Source organism: Schistocerca nitens, chromosome 2 (genome assembly GCF_023898315.1).
Source record: "Schistocerca nitens isolate TAMUIC-IGC-003100 chromosome 2, iqSchNite1.1, whole genome shotgun sequence".
NCBI lineage: Eukaryota > Metazoa > Arthropoda > Insecta > Orthoptera > Acrididae > Schistocerca > Schistocerca nitens.
The window spans coordinates 1,112,084,742-1,112,106,732 of NC_064615.1; the positions used below are offsets into that span (position 1 = coordinate 1,112,084,742).

Consider the following 21,991-nt stretch of genomic DNA (forward strand, 5'->3'; position numbering starts at 1 on the left):
GGAGATGATGGACTCAATTCGTAAACAGCTACACAGTACAGCAATGCTGGGGTACAACTGGATCTGCTATAGTGTACAAACAGGGCGGGCAATATAGCTGTAGCAAAATGGATCGCAGAACGTCCTCTCATTAGCTCCCCTATGCATATCCTGACATGTTCTTTGTGGCACTATCGACTGTGACGTTTATTACAGTACACCAACACATACTGGTGATGCCTTTCTATCCCTTTTGTCACTGGGAACACTTTTGATCATCACATATTGCCGGAGGCCTGTGTTTTACAGCACTTGTCTGAGAGAGTCGTGGAGGAGATGCAGCACTTCCCAGAAGGGCTGAATGAAAATACCTACAGTCCATTCTCGACTCTCACTGGCTAGGACACTTCAAATCAAATAAGTTTCTAGAAATGAGGAGAATAGAGACACCTAGCCTGTGTGTGTGGCCATAATTTTTCATTGCAGCTTTTGGTGTAAGGGGCAGGAAAGGTTTTATGTGGAAAATTATGTCCACTCATAACAATGGTATAGATATGGAAATTTCGAGAGCCCAAGCCGTCAACAGAAGTCATTTCCAATACTTTGTTCATTGGCAAATGTCATCAGACTGGTACGATGATCGTAATATTTAATTGTAATTACACTGATAAATATGTGGTTGGTTTCCTAGGACGACTTTGCTTGATGTCCAGGTGTTTGGCAGAGGCAGCCAGTGACGGGAACGAAATGACATTCCTGGCTTAAGGCGCAAGCCGTCGCTAAGCCTCTGAAACCAGTCAGGCGAGATAAAATCATGCCGCTCTCTAGGCGGGTGAAGAGCGAACTAATACTAATACTAATGTTTCGGGCAGCCTTTGTGATCATATTCATTGTGGGTATTCACCGATTTTGACGTGGATATTTGAGAAAATTCAGTATCAATCACTGACAAATGTTGGCACTAGAGATATTGCTAAAATCCAAATTCCTACCATTCCACTCGTCCCTAGACGCCTCCACATCTGTACATTCCTATCTGGAATGCCAAGTCTGGCTGCAGACATGGAGCGATCGCTGAGACACCTGGGGGGGGGGGCTGGTTATCTCTTCTAACAACATCCCAAATTTTAGTAGGATGTTGACACATTTGTTCCCTCCCTAGTTACAAGCCCACTCCAGTGTGCAGACACGGTTCTAATATGACGTAATGTTTAAGCACACACTCTCCTGAAGTGTTACATTGATTCCAAGATCAATTATTCAGGCTGTGGGTAAGTCATTTTTCTACAATATTCTTTTTTCCAGGCGTTCTGGTTCTACAAGAAGGCAATCAGGAGATCTATGAAGTGTGTAATCTATGATAAAAGTACAGGTTTGTAGGAGGGGCGTGAGTTGCGACCTGCGACTGAATAGCTCAGTTAGTAGAGCACTTACCAGTGTAGCACGAAGGTTCTTGGTTCGAGTACTAGTCTGGTACAAAGCATTAATAGCCAGGCGTTTCAGATCAGCACGTACTCTGTTGCAGACTAAACTTCTTTCTGGACGTCAGGAAGACATTGCAAAAATAGTTCCCTGTCCTCAAATTGAACGCTGAAACTGCTTGGATGTGTGTGTGGGGAGGGGATATGGACGGCTGCTACTCGCAATCCATGAGGTTCAGAATTGCATGCATGCATATCCGGAAGGACAGTGTATCCTCCTTCTTATCACCACAGGCACTGCAATATCAAATTTATCTCCCAATGCTGGACAGCGACATTCAATTAAACTTCCCTCCCCTGCACGGGAATTACATAATGTGTGTACGAGTACAGGTTCTGTTGCAGGAACGAAGACATACGGAAGTTTAGGTCAGGCCACGAGTCCTTCACGGATAGCCAAAGCGATTAACGTGAATGCTCATGTAAAGCTGGAAGTAAAGGTTCGAATGTCGGGTCGGCACAAATTTTCACTGTCATCATTCCCTTATTAAGCTGATGTTTCTTCGCACTCGCAAATTCGAATAAATTTTGTATGTTTCATAACACAATGCCTGACATGCATGTATGTCCGGAAGCACATTGCATCGTTCTTCTTATCAACACAGGCACTGCAGTATCGTAAAACTGGAAAGGAAGTTACTCATCTAGGCTGAGGCACAAATTTCTTGTCACAATCAATAGCTACAGCCCTGTGCTGATAGATAACACCTTTCATCGTAAACAAGAACCGAAAATTCAACCCCTGTTCTATTCGCTCTGGTGCTCTTTGCATTGACTGCAGGAGCGGTGTACAGTACCATAGCTAGGACAAGTAAAGTGGGATATAAAAAATTACTTGTCCTTAGTATGATAAGTTCTATATTGGCCAGTCAGGCAGAGGGATAGCAATCAAGCAAAGGGATAGCAGCTTGGCTGGCAAAACATGAAATCAACAGGAGGTCGCAGAATGATGACCCCACATTCGCTGAGCATGTACTGCGAAGACCCCAGCTACCAGTTAGTCTCACATGTCACTTAGAAGACTAACACAAATTCACCTCCATACGTTAGCAGATCTTGACGAGGCCTGGAGAAAATTCTGGCAGTGCATAAAATTAGTAACTGAGTCGAAGGCTTCTATCCAGTAACTCATCGAAAAGTCCAGTCTGGTGTGACAACAGAAGACAGCAATAGGAACAGTAATTTTAAATTCAGCGTTTAAAATATCATTCACGTGGGAATATAGTACAGACATCGTCGTTTGACCGCCACACATACCCCAGTACGAGAAACATAGTTATAGTCATCTCTGATATAGAGAAGCATCTGAAAAAACTGAAAAGAAATCAGTCACCGTGTCCGTATGGAATGCAGTATTCTGTGTTACGGGGAGTACTCTTTGGCACTGAACCCGTAACCAGCTTGCATAATCTCCGGCTCAGAGTGAAGTCTCATCTGAGTGGAAAAAAGCGCAGGTGACTCGTGCGTGTAAGAGGAGTATATGAACGGATCCCTAACGCTATCGAGGAAAATAATAAATCTCCTTTGGACAAAAAAGTTTCTATACCAAATCAGCACAAATTAGAATGCATCGCTCGTGAAAAATGCTTGTCCTTTTCTTGTATGAAAACCTGCGAACCATTGATGAAGGGCAACAGGCAAATTCAATTTGGCTCAGAAACGGGAGAGTTCGGGCAATAAGTGGTGTAAGTTCACGATCCCCATGTCGACCCCTGTTCACGATATATATATATATATATATATATATATATATATATATATATATATATATATATATATAAGCTTATTCTCAGGAATAAGCAACTTTCACTTAGTTAATACATGTCAGAAATCAAACCTGCATTTGGATCGGACTTCCTTGACTCCGTGCAGAAAGGTGTGCAGTATACTGCTGCATCCATTTTCAATAAGCTACCACTGGAATTAAAAAATCTTCGCACTAATACACGCGCATTCAAATCAAAAATAAAGAGTTTCCTCATGGGTCACCCCTTCTACTCTGTCGAGGAATTCCTTTAAAAATTAAACTCATTCTGGTTGAATTGTTGATCGCGTCTACTTTAACTTATGGGCTGACATTTTTCTGGTTCATAAACTTTTGATTTTTATCTGTTATTACCTTTATGTTGTAATTTCAAGTACTGACACGTTCCATGACCTTGGTCCTATAGAACTTGACGTGTAAATAAAAATAAAATAAATTACACCCGTTACGCTCTGTATGTCTACGTGTAACATTGCAAAGCTACATGAAATGAAAGGAGCAAGTAGTGTCGGCAGTAGGGAAGGCGAATTATCGATTTAAATTTATTGGAAGAATTCTGATGAAAATTTGGCTCAGATATGGAGGATACCGCGAATAGAACACATGTGCGACCCATTCTTGAGTAATTTGGGTCTCCAAAAGTTCGGATTAAAGGAAGATGTCGGAGCAACTCAAAGACGGTCTGTGTGATTTGTTACTACAGGCTCGAGCAACACGCGGACATCACCAAGATGCTTCGTGAAAATAAATGAGAATCCACGGAGGTCGACGCTGTCATTCCGGTAATGAATATCTGGACTCTATTGAAGGATTTCGCTAGTGTGAATATAGAAGCCAAACGCAACATTAAGGTAAGTCTTGGTTTGTTTGCTTGCCGACATTAGATAGTGTGTTTTGAATCTCTGAGAACATGACAAGTTCAGACAATAGTGCTTACAGTGTTACAGTCCTACAGTCGGACTCACTTATTAGCAGCAAGAACTGTTAATACATTTTGGAAGAAACAACATCCCGTTTGTGGAGACGGTGATGGGCACTTGTCCATCAAATGCCGCTCATATACATTGTTATAGCACTTTACTAAGCTCACAAGTAAACCAAATGAAAAAATAGCACTTGTTTCAGGTCTTACTGTAACCTTACGTATTGTCCATAGCAGCACTGATGTACAAGTGGTCGAGGGGTATCGTCTTTGATTATTGATTTGATTGACGTCTTCGGTCCCAAGTTCGAAACACGAAACTACTTAAATATTGATTAATAACCATCATTGGCGGGCGAAGACTTCCGACATAAGAATCACCCCCTTTCTGCCAACGGCCTTGTCAAAGAGGGCGATGGAGCGGACGGAGGTTAAGGCCACTCTCTTGTCCTCGGTTTAGGAAACTGCCCCTAAGGGCGGAAGAAACAACAATATCAAACGTCCAAGGTCATGGAACGTGTCAGTACATGAAATTACAATATAAAAGTAATAACAGATAAAGATAAAATGTGTATGAACCAGAAAAAAGTCAGCCCATAAGTTTAAGTAAACGCAATCAACAATGCAGAAGGCAATGGAAATCACTGCATTAAAGACACATAACGTGTATCCAGGAGATATGTAGCCTGTAAGTGAAAAATTTTCATGACGATCTCTCCATTGACAAAAGATTCAGGAACAGTCACCCATTCGGATCTCTGGGAGTGGACTGCCAAAGGGGAGGTGACCATGAGAAAAAGGTTAAATAACCAACGAATGGATAGCGTCCTACGAGTCGGGACGTGGGTTTGTCAGGAGCCTGAACGTGGTCGGGAAGCTAGAAAATCTGAGAAGAGAAATTCAAAGGCTCACTATAGACATAGTAGAGTTCAGTGAAGAGAAATGGAAAGAAGACTAGGATTTATGATTAGATGAGTATAGGGTAATATCGACAGCAGCGACAAATGGTGAAACGGGAGTAGGATTCATTTCAAATTGAACGAAGGGAAGAGAGTGTGTTACTGTGAACATTTCCCTGATAGAGTTGTTTGTATGAGAATCGACAGCAAACCAACACCAACGATAGTTCAGGTATCAATGCCGACGTCGCAGACTGAATATTAAGAGACAGAGAAAGTCTATAAGGGTATTGAGCGGCTAATACAGTATGAATAGGGAGATGAAAATATAATAGTAATCGGGGACTGGAATACAGTTCTAAGGGAAGGAGAATAAGGGCGCGGGACAAGGAATGAGAGACTAGAGAGATTGATTTAGTTCTGTTATAAGTTTCAGCTAGTAATAGTGAATACTCTGTTCAAGAATCACAAGAGGTGGAAGTATTCTTGGAGAAGTCTGAGTGATACGGGAATATTGTTCGATTAAATCATAGACATGCAGAGATTCTGAAATCAGATACTCGATTGAGTAGATATTGACTCAGATCAGAATGCAGTAGTGATCAAGAGTAGGCTGAAGTGTAAGAGATTAGTCAGGAAGAATCAATAAGCAAAGAAGTGGGATACGAGAGTAATGAGGAAAGACAAGCTACGCTAAGTTCTCTATGGCTGTAGATACAACAATAAGGAATAGCTCAGTAGGCAGTACAGTTGAAGAGTAATGGAATCTCTAATAAGAGCAATGATAGAAGTTGGATAGAAAAACTTCGGTTCAAATGAAATAACTCCGAGAAAACACTACTTCAGTTGATCGGTGAAAGAAAGAAGTGCAGGAGTGTTCAGGGAAATTCAGGAATAAAGAAATACAAGTTGCAGAGGAATGAAACAAATAGGAAGTGCAGGGTGCAGGGAAATTCAGGAAATACAAATTGCTGAGGAATGAAGGTAAGACGAAATGGCTGCATGAAAAACGTGAAGAAATCGAAAAAGAAATGATGGTCGGAAGGACTGACGCAGCAGGAAAATCAAAACAGCCTACGGTGAAATTAATAGCAAGAGTGGTAAGATTGAGAGTGCAACGGGAATTCCACTGTTAAATGCAGACGAGTGAGAAGATAGTTGGAAAGAGTACATTGAAGGCCTCTATGAAGGGGAAGGTATATCTGTTGTGGTAGAAAATGAAACACCAGTGGATTTAGAAGAGATTAAAATCAGAATTCACGAGAGCTTTGGAGGACTTAAGATCAAATAAGGCGGAACGGATAGATATCATTCCAAGAGAATTTCTAAAATCCTTGGCGGAACTGGCAACAAAACGACTATTCAGGTTGGTGTGTAGAATGTATGAGTAGTCTGACGACATACCATTTGACTTTCGAATGAATATCATCCACACAGTTCCGAAGACTGCAAGAGCTGAGAAGTACGAGAATTATCGCACAATCAGGTTAACAGCTCATGGCTTTAGAAAAAGGTAAAGGCACCAGACAGGCAATCCCGACATGTCGGTTGCAAATGAATGCAAGACTAAAGAAAAATCGAGATACGTTCATAGGATTTGTCGACCTGGAAAATGCGTTGGAGAATATAAAATGGTGCAAGATGGTCGAAATTCTGAGAAAAACAGGGGCAAGCTATAGGGAGGGATGGTTAATATACAGTACGTACAAGATCCAGGAGGGAATAATAACAGTGGACGACCAAGAACGAAGTGCTCGTATTAAGAAGGGTGTAAGACAAGGCTATAGCCTTTCGCCCCTACTCTTCAATCTGTACATCGAGGAAGCAATGATGGAAATAAAAGAAAGGTTCAGGAGTGGAATTAAAACACAAGGTGAAAGGATATCTATGACACGATTTGCTCATGACATTACTATCTTGAGTGGAAGTGAAGATGAACTACATGATCTTCTGAAGTGAATTAATAGTCTAATTAGTACAGAATATGGTTTGAGAGTAAATCGTAGAAAGACGAATGTAATGAGAAGTAGCAGAAATGAGAACAGCGAGAAAGCTAACATGAGGACCTATGGTCACGAAGTAGATGAAGTTAATGGATTCCTCTTCCTAGGCAACAACATAACTAGTGTCGGACAGGACAAGGTGGACATCAAAAGCAGACTAGCACCGGTAAAAAGGGCCTTAATCTGTTGATGGAATTTCTCAGAAAGTACATTTGGAGCACAACATTGTGTGGTAGCGAAACATGGGCTGTGGGAAACCCGGAACCGAAGAGAATAGAAGCATTTGAGATGTGGAGCTACGGATGAATGTTGAAAATTAGGTTAAATGGTAAGGTAATGAAGACCTACGTCCCCAATTATTACTCTGAGATGAAGAGTTTGGCACAGGAGAGGAATTCGTGGCGGGCCGCATCAAACCAGTCAGAAGACTGATGACCCAAAAAAAGTAGCATTTGAGGATGACCTATGAAGGCTGAAAACCAGTTACGATTGTGTCATAAAAAAGTGACTGAGCTAAAAATAGAAAAAAGTAATACCTTACTCTTAATACATCACATTCATTTCTCTATGGCACTGAAACCCACGCTATTTCTGTATCAGTTAGCTAAATAACACTTCGAACAGAAATACTGGCACAATTTTTTGAACCTGTCCAGTTTTGAGATACTGTACCGAGGCTGATGGTTAGTTAACTACCTGGACCCTGTCGATCCTCTTGTCGAGGCCGACGACCTCGAGCCCCCTCCTGAGCAGCGCCCGCGCGGTGGCGGCGCCGATGCCGGAGTTGGCGCCCGTCACCAGGGCGACGCGACCTGCGTACCGCTCCATCCTGACAGCAAGTGGCGCGCCTCAGCGGCTGTTCGCCTCCAGAGGACAGGCGGCCCGCGTAGCTCCGGCAAGGGCAGCTCGTTATCGTCCGATCGCAGTCCATACTCCTCTCTGCCGAAGCGCAAACAGATCTGTCTGTCCGATGGACGACTTCAGTGGAACGCTACGGACAGACGCATTTGTGTCCTGCAGGCTTCATCTTTAACGAGTAGCTTTTAGAGCCTGGAACTTTGTTTCATTCATAACGACAATCGGTTGGCCGCAGTTGTACGTAAATAAATAAATAGCAGCATTTGTTCCAAACAAATTGTTTGCTGACGACGGTTTTGTAAAGCTACATAACGTCGGTGGAGTAAGCTCCACATTCGAAATAAAGGTATCGTTCTACGAGGGGCGTTCAATAATTAATGTAACACATTTTTTTCTCTGTCCGTTTCTGTTGAAAACATGAAGACTTTGCTGGGGGACATCGTGGAATACCCCGCTTCAGCTTCTGTAGTTTCATGAAGTTCCGATCTGTGGTGGCGCTATATGTAGCCCTCTGTAATGCAGGTGCGTTCAAAGCAGAGCGCTGTCAATACGTTTCTTTTGGTGGAAAACCAGAGTATCGCAGATATTCATAAGCTCTTGCAGAATGTCTGCGGAGGCGTAGGAGGGTGTCTGTCATCACTGCAACAGAGTCGAGCAAACCTGACCGATCTCAGGCGCTCCGGTTCGTTGCACACGGCTGTGACTCCTGCAGTGTTGGAACGTGTCGACATTTTCATTCGAGGTGATCGATAGATCACAGACAGCCACCTCGCTGCAGAGCTGGACACCTCTGTTCGTAGTGTGGACACTTTGATATACCCTCTCATGGTGCAACGATCAACTCTGAAGTTTACCCTGGTGCCCTCATGACACTGAAGGAACGACTTCAGTGTGTTGCCACAAAAATGTAAACGACTGTCTCCTTCTCCATAACAACAGAACACCTCACACAAGTCTGCACATCCAACAGGAGCTCAAAATAGTTCACTGGATTGTTCTTCGTCATTCACCCTACAGCCTGGATCTCGCACTTTCCGAGTTCCATGTCTCTGGTCGAAAGAGAAATGGACTCCGCGGGAAGAAGCACGTGGATGATGCTACAAGACGTTGGCTCCGACGTGGACCAGCAGGTGGTACCGTGCGCGCATACAGGTCAGCGTGGTAGGGAGGCGTAAGGCCGTCTCATCGGACCGAGATTATGCTGAAAAATAGAGTTTCGTATCCAAAAGAGAGGGAAACAATATCCTGCACTGGAATGGTAAATCAAACCAACCTGCCTTCAGAAATATCTGTTGCATTACACACTGAACGTCCCTCATATTATTATTTCTTCAAATAGCTTCAGGCATTGGTCCACACAACCAAGTACTAAATGTGTAAACACGAAAAAAATTAAACTGCAAACCCTTTGGGTACAGGGTTTCTGGGCAGGTATGTTGACTTTTCAGGTATATCAGAAGAACGATCATTTGAAGGCGAAATATTCATACGGACATACGTATTCTGGAATAGTTTCCGAGATAGTATAGCTTCATATTCAGCTTCAGTGCTGTTCAATAAAATATCGGGTTGACGGATGTACAGATGTATAACAGGAAGTAAATGTTACAACATATTTTACAAAGTGTCAATTGAAAAATATCATTTTTTGTAACAGATTCACCTTCAGCCCTCTTGTGCATGTCACATTACAAGTGTTTTACAGTTGACAATAAATTCTAGAATATCCCACCGTCAGCTTCATTGGATATGCGCACTCTAGGTAGGACATGTGCTGTTGGTTGTGCGAGTGCTTCTGTACGTTCCCTAATGAGAGCAGCAGCTTCAATGATGCCACCAAGCAGTTCATCTCTCGTATTCACCTTTCGTTTCTACACCCCACATTTCATCTAACACCATAAACAAAGACAATTCCCAATATACTTGAATCTTTACCATTTGCTATGGGACACTAAAAAGTGGTTCTTTTAAAATTAATCTCTGAATACATTTCTTCTTCTTCTGTTTCGTCTTCTTCTTCATCCTTGTCGTTTCCTATTTCTCTATAATGCAGGTTTAGGCAACGTGCATCTGTTCGTCTTTCCTGTCACGTGCTCATGACAGTTGTGTTAAATAGTAAATATTATAATTCTTATGTTAGAAACATCGTGTCAGGGAGGCATTTTCAAACCTTTTTTTTTTCCTTAAAGGCGCACTTGATTTTCCGTCTTCAATATAAATTGTCCCTTGTCTTCTATGACATGAAGAGGTTGCTTTCGTAACGCAGTTAAATAATCTTTTACTGTATGCTGATGAAGCTAGAGGACCTGTTACTGATTCTTACTGTCACATTTTCAAGTTTCAAATCAAATGCACACTATTTTTAATGTTTACGGTTGCAAAAAACTTACCCACGTCTCCTTCGTTAGCCTATAAATGTGTGTGTGTCTCCTGAACGCCCGGCCGGCCGCGGTGGTCTTGCGGTTCTAGGCGCTGCAGCCCGGAACCGCGGGACTGCTACGGTCGCAGGTTCGAATCCTGCCTCGGGCATGGATGTGTGTGATGTCCTTAGGTTAGTTAGGTTTAAGTAGTTCTAAATTCTATGGGACTGATGACCTAAGATGTTAAGTCCCATAGTGCTCAGAGCCATTTGAACCAATCCTGAACGCCCGTTCAGTGAATGTTGCTGCTTTATGCGCCTCCGCAGCAGGCGCCTCCTTCCTGCACCCATGCCGACTGCTGTTCATCGCCGACGGAGGCTGGAATTCTCACGCCAGAACCGCAACTGAAGGTCCACTGAGCGCCGACAGGAGGCCTTTCCAGGTGGATCACGTTTTCTGCTTCATCGTACAGATTGCCTGAGGTCATGGTCACTCCTACATGCAGTTTGCTTTTCCTCTACACCACTGCATCTACTAGCAGGACAATGCAAAGCATCACACAGCTCGCAGTGTACACGTGAAATTGGAACCCCAGGGTGAGTACTCCTCTAATCAGCAAACTCCCCCTATTTAAGATCAGTCAAATTCTGTGGGACCACGTCGATCGGGCTGTCACGCCGTTGATTCTCAAGCTGTCACAGAGTGATGGACTTCGGGCAAGTGAGAGACTGTTTGTTTACTCAGAGGACAGTGTATGTTTGACATGTTGTATTGTATGTTCTGTGACTATGTAATAAAGTGTTGTTAGACTGCTAATCGCTGCTCTACTGTGATTCACGACATAAAAATTTGGTGCCGAAACCCGGGAGACAATGAATTTCCAAGTAATACCGTGGTGGGCGAGGAACTGATAAGTTTTTGTGGTGGTTAGTACCTTCCAAAGTTGGGCTAGTCCCAAATTCGTAGATTGGAATGTTTCCGCGTTATCTGTATATATCGTGTGGGGTAGCCCGCGTCTTCCGGAGAATCGCTGAAATCCCATAAGAAACTTGTCCGTTGACAAGTCTGTACATAGTTCGAGGTGTACAGCTCGTGTGGCAGCACGTGTGACAAGAGTGATATATGACTTGTGCGTTTCTTCCCACACTTCAAATTTTTATGTCGTGAATCACAATAGAGCAGAGATTAGCAGTCTAACAACACTTTATTACATAGTCACAGAACATACAATACGACATGTCAAAGATATACTGTCCTAAGAGTAAACAAACAGTCTCTCACTTGCCCGAAGTCCGTCACTCTGTGACACAAGCAAAGTACATAGAGCAGAGCAGCTGGCCACGCCACGTCCTTGTCGGTACCCTCCAGAGCCTCACTGACTGTCTACCTGCAAGTCTGCGTTACAGATGGTGGTTGTTGAGCGTTTTGATAGGTGGTCACATAAATGGGACTGGATTGTCTGTAGTCATGAAAATAAAGACTATGAAATCTGTGTCTTTTAGAGTTGGGCTTTATGATAAAATAATAAAATGAAAGAACAAGGTAATAAGTATAAACAAATATTATCGTAAAAGATACCCTTGGCGATAACTAATTTACAGATTCGATGATTCAGAGAAATTAGAACTTAATGGCGTGAGAAGTAATAAATACCATCCCGATTTGGGTTTCCGTGATTTCCCTAAATCGCTCCAGGGAAATGACGGGATGGTTCCCTCAAAAAGGGCACGGCCGATTTCCTTCCACACCCTTAACAGAATGCCCGCTTGTGCTCCGTCTCTAATGATCTCGATATCTACGGGGCGTTAAACACAATCTTCCATTTTTCCTTTTGTTTTCACTTTTTTATGTTTACACATTCCAGTAAAATGGAGACTGTCATCTTCAACTGCAATTTGCATTTGTCTTCACTGCAAGCCTTTGACACTTATCTCAATACGGGTGGGATATTAGTGTGAGTGTGTGCTGTTGTATGGGAGTTGAGTAAAAACAAGGGAACACCGCGAAAAATGCATGCGTGAACATAAATCCAGATCCTAGCCAACGCCGTTCTATTTGACCACGAACGGCATCTGCGCATCGTTCACATTACGTTGAAAATGTCAGTTGTAAAAAAAAAAGAGTTTTCTGCGTGGTTGTGACAGCATTATGTCGCAGTTAAGGGTATTCTGCGGCAGTTGCGCGTAATAGTCTATCTAACACACTGTGTGTGTCAGTTGTTCACATTTCTTTTGGTCATACTCGTCGTATACTCACTGGTGATTGTAGCAGTTACGCCGACCGATTAAATCCACAACATTGCATCCAGTCGCTCCAGACGTCCTTCAATATACTTCTATATTAATTATCTCTTCTATGTGTAATTCGAAGAAATCGACTTGCGTTCCAGCATGCAAGCTACTGGCTCATTACTGACTACAATAAAAGTTCGTTTCTGCGTGGTCCCCTGCAGAAATATGCTGCCACATGTTTTCAAAGTTCAACCGTAATCAGCCATTGTCGATTACTACATTCGTTATGATTTATCGCCCCATGACAGAAGAACAGTACTCATCTTCTTTAGCAGGGGAATAAAGATACATTTAGTTTCACAATCAGCTTCATCCCATTAAACTATAGGTATGTTTAATAACCTCTATCGTGTCCCTGCATATCGTATGACAATACAGGCGCGTGACTTCCAGGCCAAGAGTTTTACCAAACAGAATGTGATGCTCTCCTGATCGCAGAACATTTCGTAACAGCTGATATATCCGTGTTTCTCCATTTTAAAGTTGGGTTTCTTCACAAAAATTCAGCTAACAACCCCAGTAATAACCCAGAATATTTTAACAAGTATGATATTTTCGGCTATGGAAGCCACACCCACAAACTGATCAAAAAAGACAGGAAAGTCATTAAAAGAGCATGGACAGTATTTCTATTTGTCCAAAATAGAAAACAGTGATTGTCATCCTGTCTCAAGAAAGACCTTCGAAGTTACATCCTCACAACATAGGACAATCTCGGGAGAAACATGAAAACTATCACATTTCATGTATCGGCGACAAAAATAATACATCTTTCAGTGAGAGAACATATCAAAAGATATGACAAGAAATTTTAGATAGCACAGATCAGATGAGGTTCAGAACCACAGTTCTTACATCATCATCCGTGGATGGTCTTGCATTGAAATTCAGTGCAACAGGAAGTAAGCGAAAATATCAAATTGGGTGTGACGGTTATCCAAAAATTTGCTTCAAGTACTGAGGACAACAGAGAAAACAAAGAATTCAGCCTTTATTTTGCTAGATTTTGCGAAGAATACTTTTCTCAATTATCGGCTTTCCTAGCTGATTACCATCTGTAAATAATTTAGCGTTACACGTTTCTGTGTCGTTGTGGAGATCAGTCGAAGACTGCTTCGTGCAGTCCTCTGCACTAGTCTGTAATGTGTAAAAGCTCTTCAGCTCTGAGTAACTACCGCAATTTACATAAATTTTAACCACAATTTTCATCAATTTGAACCTTATCACTGTACTCTAGCGCTAGTCTTCTACTGTACTTTTCACTCTCCACACTTCCTCCATTTCGAAACTGGCATTCTTCGATTCCTTTTGGCGTGTCTTATCAAAATGAAATTTGCTTGTTATATTTGCACATTGCTAACATTCAGTTACTTACGTGTCGCTTACTCGCGACGAACGTCTGTTGTTATCGCAGAACCCACTCATAAACTTTCACTGCAGCGTCTGTTACATTAGTTTCTCTGCTTGAGCTCTAGGATGTGAATAACCTAAGCCAACCAAGGCGAAAGAGAGCTGAGACGTTAGGCATGCTTTTACAAATTCCGAAGGAAAACAGAGCCTGCGTCTTCTTTCTTTTCTGTTCGAGGCTGTGACAGAGAAAGGTGTCCTTTCTTACGGTGTAAAATGGTGTACCGTTGAGACCGACAACTGTGCGGCTGGTCCCGGCCGGGGTTCGAGTCCTCCCTCGGCCATGGGTGTGTGTGTTTGTCCTTAGGATAATTTAGGTTACGTAGTGTGTAAGCTTTGGAACTGATGACCTTAGCAGTTAAGTCCCATAAGATTTCATACACATTTGAACATTTGAGACTGACTGTATATCCGTGACGGGCGTTCAGTAAGTAACACAACCATTTTTTTTCCTGAGAGCGTATTATGGATTCAAATACTCCATACTATTCCCCACAGGCTTTGCCTACAAAATCCTACTTTTCAACATCATCTCCGTTCAGTGTGAGAGCCTTATGCCACTTCGGGGAGGGCCTGTAGTCTCGCATGGTAGCATTCTATTGGCCAACGTCTGAGCCATCGTCTTGCTGTATCAGTAAGCTCACCATCAGCCGGGTACTGCTTCCCGCAGAGTGCGTTCTTCATTGGTCAAACAGATGGTAGCCGGAGGGTGCGAAATGTCAGCACACGATTTTGAGTGAGTCAGCACTACCAACAGAGACACACAGTTGTGCAGCCAGGCGTCTGATTGTGACTCATCGATCAGTTGCAAACAGAGAGTCCATACATTGCAAAACTGCAGGAGTGACAGCTGTGTGCGGCCAGCAGGCTGGCTGTCAGGCAGACTTTGTTGTGGCGATGACAGACACCTCGCCCAGTGACTCAACGTGGTTTTGTTCACTGCCAGATCTCCGTAGACATTCTGCAAGCGGCTAGAATATCTGCGATACTCCAGTTTTCCGCCAAAAGAAATTCAGTGACGGCTCTCTGCTTGTAACGCACCTCGGTTACAGGCGCCATTTTGAAGGCAGCGTATAGCGCCACCACCTGTCGGAATTCCATGAAACTGGAGGGTGTGAAGCAGGAATTTGCCACGATGTCTCACAACAAAATATGTATCTTTTTCAACCAAAATCATGGAACAAATAAATGCCTTCCATTACTTATTGACCGCCCCTCGTACATGATGAAAAGTCTGTGAGAGTTGTAATACCCACGGCTACATTTTATTCAGAATAATATTCACGACAGCATTGTGTGTGGAAAGTGAACGAACATTCTCGTGATACTAATAAAAAGGACTTCATCGCTAGTAAAATAATAAATAATTATTGTCAATGACATAATTTAATATTTTGTAAGAAACTATATCTCAGATAATACTTATGGAAAAAGGTAATGGAAGTCTCAATCTTTTGTTTTCTATGGTTCTTCTAGAACAAACCTTCTTCTTTTTCAAGCTGTTGTACTGATAGGATGTGATTGATGTCTGGTAACACAGAGGTCTGTAAAAACTGTATTATGTCGCTAATTTAATATTTGATAAATAGAGTTTGTGTCAGCAGAATAAATATTCTTTGATTGAAATTTTATTTCATTTTGATTCTCATCATATGTAAATGTTACGTTTTCTGATCAGGTACAAAGGAGCGCATCCATTGGAGCTACTGATCTACAGCGTGGTTTATTGGTAAATGCTGCATAATAAGCTATTAACACTAAGAAATATTTTCAAATGTTAATGCATATATTGAAGGTACAAAAAGGTTTAATATATGTTATTCGTTAGTAGTCAAACAGGGGTTGGAGGAGAATTGATAACTCATTGTCTTACGTTAGCCGCCATCTTAGTCAAATATTGCAGCGGTAGTTTTTAATTGTCTTTCTATACAGACATGAATGTTGTTGCACATAATAGCGATAATAATTCTGTATTGGTGGCCGAGAACCTAATCTGAGGTAATAAATTCCAGTTAGATTGTGAATAATCTCTCAATATTGTGAACTTCTATGAAAGAAAACAGCATCTTATGTGATACAAATTCGTATAAGCTGATGTATGAAGCTTGATTATTTTTTAAAAACTTGTATGAAATATTTTGACACGAAAAAATACATTAGTGTTGTGTGCGTGAGGTACTGTGCGATAAAATTGTTCATTTTGCTTAGAGAAAAGTGTTGCCACCTCGAACAACAGTAGCGTTAAATAGGATAAACGATCTATAACTAATCAAGAGACAATTATGGAATACCACTGAAAATTACTGAAAATCATTACTTTTGTTTAGTTCAGATTACGTGTCATACATTTAGCTTGTATGCTGATATATATATATGATTACTTTTGTGCGTGAACTTCGTGCCATTTACACTGCTTGACAGACAACATTGCTACACGTTCCCATTTGGAGATTTGTTTAACAAAATAACGATCATCAGCCGGGAAAAGCTGTTATTAAAGAAAACTTCATATTCCATTAGTAGTAAGTTGTAATCTTGCTAGCAATGAAACCAAGCAATGAAACCACAATACAGCACGCCACAGAGTAAGCAATATATGAAAGCGGTAGCGGGTTTGTATGTGTGAAGTACTTGTGTGAAATTAAAGGTCCTCTTATATGGCCACTCTGCGTCAGAGATGACCATTTTTTGTTTACTAAATATATGGCGAGAAATGTTGGGTTGTCGACGTGTATCTGGGTCAGTCACAGAATGCTATGGGAGAGTGCCTTTCCGCAGTTACAGTTCAGTTTTGCAGTTTCCGTTTATAAACTGCGTTTAATTGGCCATCATGATAAGCAAGTCGGCTTTTCATTCACCACGCACGTTCTCCATCTTCTATTCTTATCAAACCTTTGTGAAGGAACTGGTCTTTCTGTGCTGTGCTGGGACCAGGAATTGTTTCAACTAACCTTAATTAGATTCGTCTAGGTTAAAACATGCCTATTGCTTAAAAAATACTGATACGTCTAAACTTTGATAACTGTGGGACGAGGTTTCAGCATATAACGTGGACATTTTCGAAGTTCTATGTTTCCTTTTGCACAATGTTGTTCTGGCGTAACCACAAGCGCTGGAACGAAGCTGAAGAATTCTAGAGAAGAGAAGGCGGTGAAACGACGTCGGCCAGTGGTGCCATGGAGGTACAAGGAGGGGAGATGGCACTATGGCCGTCTGCTGTACGTCTGTTTGAAGCCAGTGGTCTGCCATGTTTGATTGGTCGAAACAGTGACAGAGCTCTTGTTAGAATTGCGTGTTCTTCATATTTAACGTTATGTCTGCGAAATAATTTCAGATGATGAGTGTTACAATGTTTACATGCATAACACAACGTCAGAATAGCTTTTTCAGGTGTTTTCGTTTTGTTTTTAATGCGTTTTTGCCCCAGCAATACAACTGATTTGGTCTCGTTAACGATGAAAAATAACAGTGTACAAAGCTCTTTTCAAACTCAAGTCACCTTTTACTGTATTTGTGTCGATGTAAACTGAAAGCAGAACCCGAAAGCTATGCTAGTTTACATACCGGATGATATTTCTTACTCGTTTACACACTTATACAAAATTTCATTTGTAAATACAAACATCGTTTGTGCTTTGTCAAGAAAAATAAGCATATGAACCCACAGAGCCCTACGAGCTTCATTGATCGGAAATCTGAAATAAAATAAGAAGAAAACAGTTTCACAAAACGTAAACAAGGCCGCACATCTCACGAATATAAACGACAATATTTTACGAACGGGGCCACTTACGCATGGAACGTGATTCCTTTTAACTTGGTAGCACTATTCCAACGGTTAGTACACCTGTAAACAACGTAAACCGGCATTTTAAAATGAAAAAACCTTCAGCAGCTCTAGACAGTAGCACAATCGGAAACGAGTCTTCTGACCAAACTGCAATGGCGGAGCTCGGTTTCTGTCGGCTTCACGTTTGTGACGTCATGGCATCTCCCCTCCTTGTACCTCCATGAGTGGTGCACTGATTAGGACCGCACCACGACAGCAGCGGCCTCTACAAGAGGTGAATATAAGCGCCCCTCCTGCCTGCCTCGCCCGTTCAGTATTCGGACAGCATCAGCACGGCACGGCAGAGAGTGCTACGGTAGCAGTGACGTGTCATCCATATCAATTGCTTGTAATAACACTGTATGTAGCAAGGGACACTTATTTGCATGTCGCCCATCGCTTGCGACCACTTGTTATATATAGAAGTTAAGTTTTGTCATTCTTCTTATTTGTAATAAAAACTATTAATGTGATTTTGCTTGATTTGTTATACACCATTCCGAGAACGCAGCATCCTTTAGGCATTCTATACGAGACGAATGGGCAGGACCCCACAAATGTCTATCATTCTCCGACACCCACTGCGCCAAACTGGCTGAAGTCACACGATGTCTTAATTGAATTTGTTCGTAATTTCTTTCTTTTTTTGTTTTTATTTAATTGTGCAGTGGGAATTCCAACTCAAACTTGAGATCGGACGATGAGGGATAAAATTTAAATATATGTCTTCTCATAGATTTTAATTACAGGGCAGTTGGGGTTAATGAGCACAGGAATATTGGATGGTGTGCTGGAGTGCACGTTAGGGAGAAGTTTGGCTTAGTAGTTGACTCCAACTTACATTTATTCGCGAAACAGAATGAAATACTCAACTCCTGTAAACACTTACAATGTATAATGTCCTTTCACTATCGATCCTTGAGGGGTGCTTGCTTTAACAATTTTAGTCAACGGTATTCCGTAAGGATTAGGTTAAGTGAAAAATTCAAAATGGACAGCCAAGTCACACAAAAATCCAGACACTTAAAGAGAGCAGACGACAAGGTCACCACCTTAGGACAGACGTGCTGTGAAAACTGGCTTGAAGCCGACAATCGAAAGACATCAAGAAACGTAATAAGGATCGCGATGCAAGAAGTAAATCATGACTGGATGAGGAACAAGGCCTTCCCTAACTGAATCTAGTTAAACGACCAGATATTTATCACTCATGAAGTGTCCAAAAAGTGCTTCTGACATATGAATTAAAAATCGTAGATACTTCCTAACATGGTAATACTTACTATCTGACAACTAAAATCACATTTCTAGTGAGCACAGCAGTGGCAGTCACACTAAACAGATCCCGAACAGCGTGTGCTGCATCTGAACAACTTTCAGTCTGCAGCAACTCCGAGGAAAGAGACAGATAAAACCTTGGAAGTGGCGAACTGACCAGTCGACAAACCGATTTTGCAGTGCTACCGAGCGTCTCCTCCAATCAGGAGACAGCAAACACAGCACCTGATTCCTCATTTCAGTATTTCGTAAGCATCAAAAATTGAAGCAATCGTTTTTCTTGCAGCGATCTTCAAGGAACCAACCGCAAAGCCACTCGTTAAGAATGAACAAGCAGACCGAGCTTCCCCCCTCTGCTCGCACCCGCTAGACTGCCGACACAACGTAGCCCCTGGGAAAAGATCCAACGGCCATTCCAAGGTCCAAGACGGGACCGTAGCGGACCATCCAAATTTATCGATGTGCGTGTGTTCGTATTTACACAGACGTTCACACAACCAAGCAATAATCCACGTTTAGGAAGGGTGGGTAAAGGTACGTAATATGTTGAATATTGAGCGTAATAAAACTGAGAATAAAAGTCATATCAGTTTCCAGTGTGAACTTTGCCCCTGGTATGATAAAAAAATCTAAGAAAACGCAAGCAGAAAAGAGACACTCTGCAGAACATAACAAAGTTACTGCACCCTTCCAACGTAAAAGATTTGTCTTCCCGAGATACAACAATAATAATAAAGGTCAACGGAAATCTACAATCGTTATTTCTGATTCGCACCTTTCATCAATTAAATTAAGTACAAATTTTGTAGTTAAGCAGAAGTACACAACCCTGATAGTAATGAAACAAAATATTGTCAATGTAGTATATACTTAAATACTTTTCGTATACTTGAAGCGCCAAATGTAGCGATTAGCGTGCTGTCTTTGAGCAAACGTCATGCATCTACATCATACTCCTAAAGCCACCAAACGGCATGGAAGGTAATTCTGGAGCCACTAAAAGATTAGCCATTCCTTGTTACACTAACGAATAATGTGTGTGTCTGCTACTTCAAGTTTATAAGTACAAGCTCATTTCTTATCCTTCTATGTTTCACAGATGACGAACTGTTATGTGTTGAATGACACTTGTAACTTCATCTACAGTAATTGAACAGGACAACGACCAGTTCTCTATCATTGTGGACCATCTTGATTCATTAATGCTCTCACGTACTGAGCCTTGGTAATTACAGCATTACCTAAGTAACTGCACATGCCATCTGAGGCAAATTTTTTACATCACTAGGCTATACTGGAAGCCACTTCATAAGCCTTTGCAATAATGTCGTTGGTGTGATAAATAATCGGGTCTCGAGTATTAAGATTTGTTTGTTCTTTTCTACATATATATTATCTCCATCGACTTAGTGATTTTACACATTTAATGTGTCCTTCATGCGACCATGATGAAGTTGCCAAAACAATAATCTTCTGTTGTTTGGTATATACAATTCTACCCCAAAGAAGGGCATGAATGAGATGGGTGCTCAGATTTTTAAAGTAGTTAAGATAGTACATGTAAATTGCATACCTGAAAGTTAGCTATTGAGAGTAACCTTAAGCTTCAGCTTCTTAGAGTAATTCTGTTGATATGCTAGCTATGTACATTTCATTTACATCTCATCCACAGCGAGGGCTTGAGTTAACATTTTACACTATTTAATATCATATTTTTGTATTTTGTATTACTTTCACATATTAGCTGTTGATGTTCACTTACATCACGACAACAGTGATGCAATAGTTTTGACTAAGTCATGTACATTTTCTTTTTTGTGAGGATTTACATTTGCTTCTTATGCGAGAGCTTTTTCAATCAAAGTATTTTGCACAACTTCTACCGTTTATTGTAAATAATTTATATCGTATTACAATCAGGTTATCGATATGGGTAACATCTTTCAGGTATCATTCCTGGGAACTTCTCACATTTTACTAGATCAGTGTTACACGTATAAAATTATTACTGATGTTGTTAATCAATATTATAGAATACAATTACCCTCACAGACATTGATGATAATTTCAGGACGAACATGTTGAAATTTATCAAGACTATTTATAAAAGAAATTTTCTGCTATTTAGTGTCTGGTGAAAGATTTTAATTCTGATTGTACTTGCGAATAAGTACGACTTCCTAGCAGTAGACGTTGTGAAAAGCGATCAGCTTGGAATGTGTTCTTCTATTTACTTTACAAAAAGGTTTGAAGCCTGCTCTCCCGTTTTAAGAGAGTCTGATGAAAGTTATTCATTATATTTGGATATTTTCCAAATTCTATAGATTCGGTTTATTTCATGTCAGTTATCTGCAAGGGATTTTTTCTCTCACCTTTGAATCCACTGATTGACTTTCGTTATGTGGTCTGCTGTGATAGTGTACATGATAAAGTTAACAAGCTCAGGAGTGCCGCAGCCAACGAGGTAATCAGGCCCAAAGTCATTGGCTATATAAAAGCAGAACAATAATGAAGGCTTCTTATTCATCTGCCCATGACTACGGCACGGATAAGATGTTCTGTCTTACAGCGCGAAATAATGTGTTGTTGAAAGTGCCTGAATTTACACATGCCGAGAATATATATGACACATTGAAACATGTGTGTGTGTGTGTGAATCAGCAATAGTTTGTAGGCGTCAGACACTTTATTAAGTTATTAAGAACAAAAATCCCCTGGGCAAATCTAACCATTACGCACTACGAAATGCTGGCAGTGGGCGAGCCATGCTGGCTAGTGCAAATCTGTCTAGCTCAGGGCAGAGTGACTCTCAGTGAATACGATTCTTTGAAATAGCTTGCGTTCTGTTTATGAAATCTCTTTGTCTTGCGGTTGGCTTTAGCATGTCGGTATTTCATTCACCGAATGAGCTGTACCTGA

General features: G+C 41.3%; 1 protein-coding gene across 1 annotated transcript in view; it reads right to left on the bottom strand.

Annotated features, from left to right (window-relative positions):
* The window catches only part of LOC126235585 (dehydrogenase/reductase SDR family member 11-like), a 43,234-nt gene extending 35,357 nt beyond the window's left edge, over nucleotides 1–7,877 (bottom strand). The window contains exon 1 of the mRNA XM_049944300.1: nucleotides 7,746–7,877. Within this exon, the coding sequence (XP_049800257.1) occupies nucleotides 7,746–7,877 (132 nt within the window). The remainder of the gene's footprint in view (nucleotides 1–7,745) is intronic.
* Nucleotides 7,878–21,991: the final 14,114 nt, after the last annotated feature.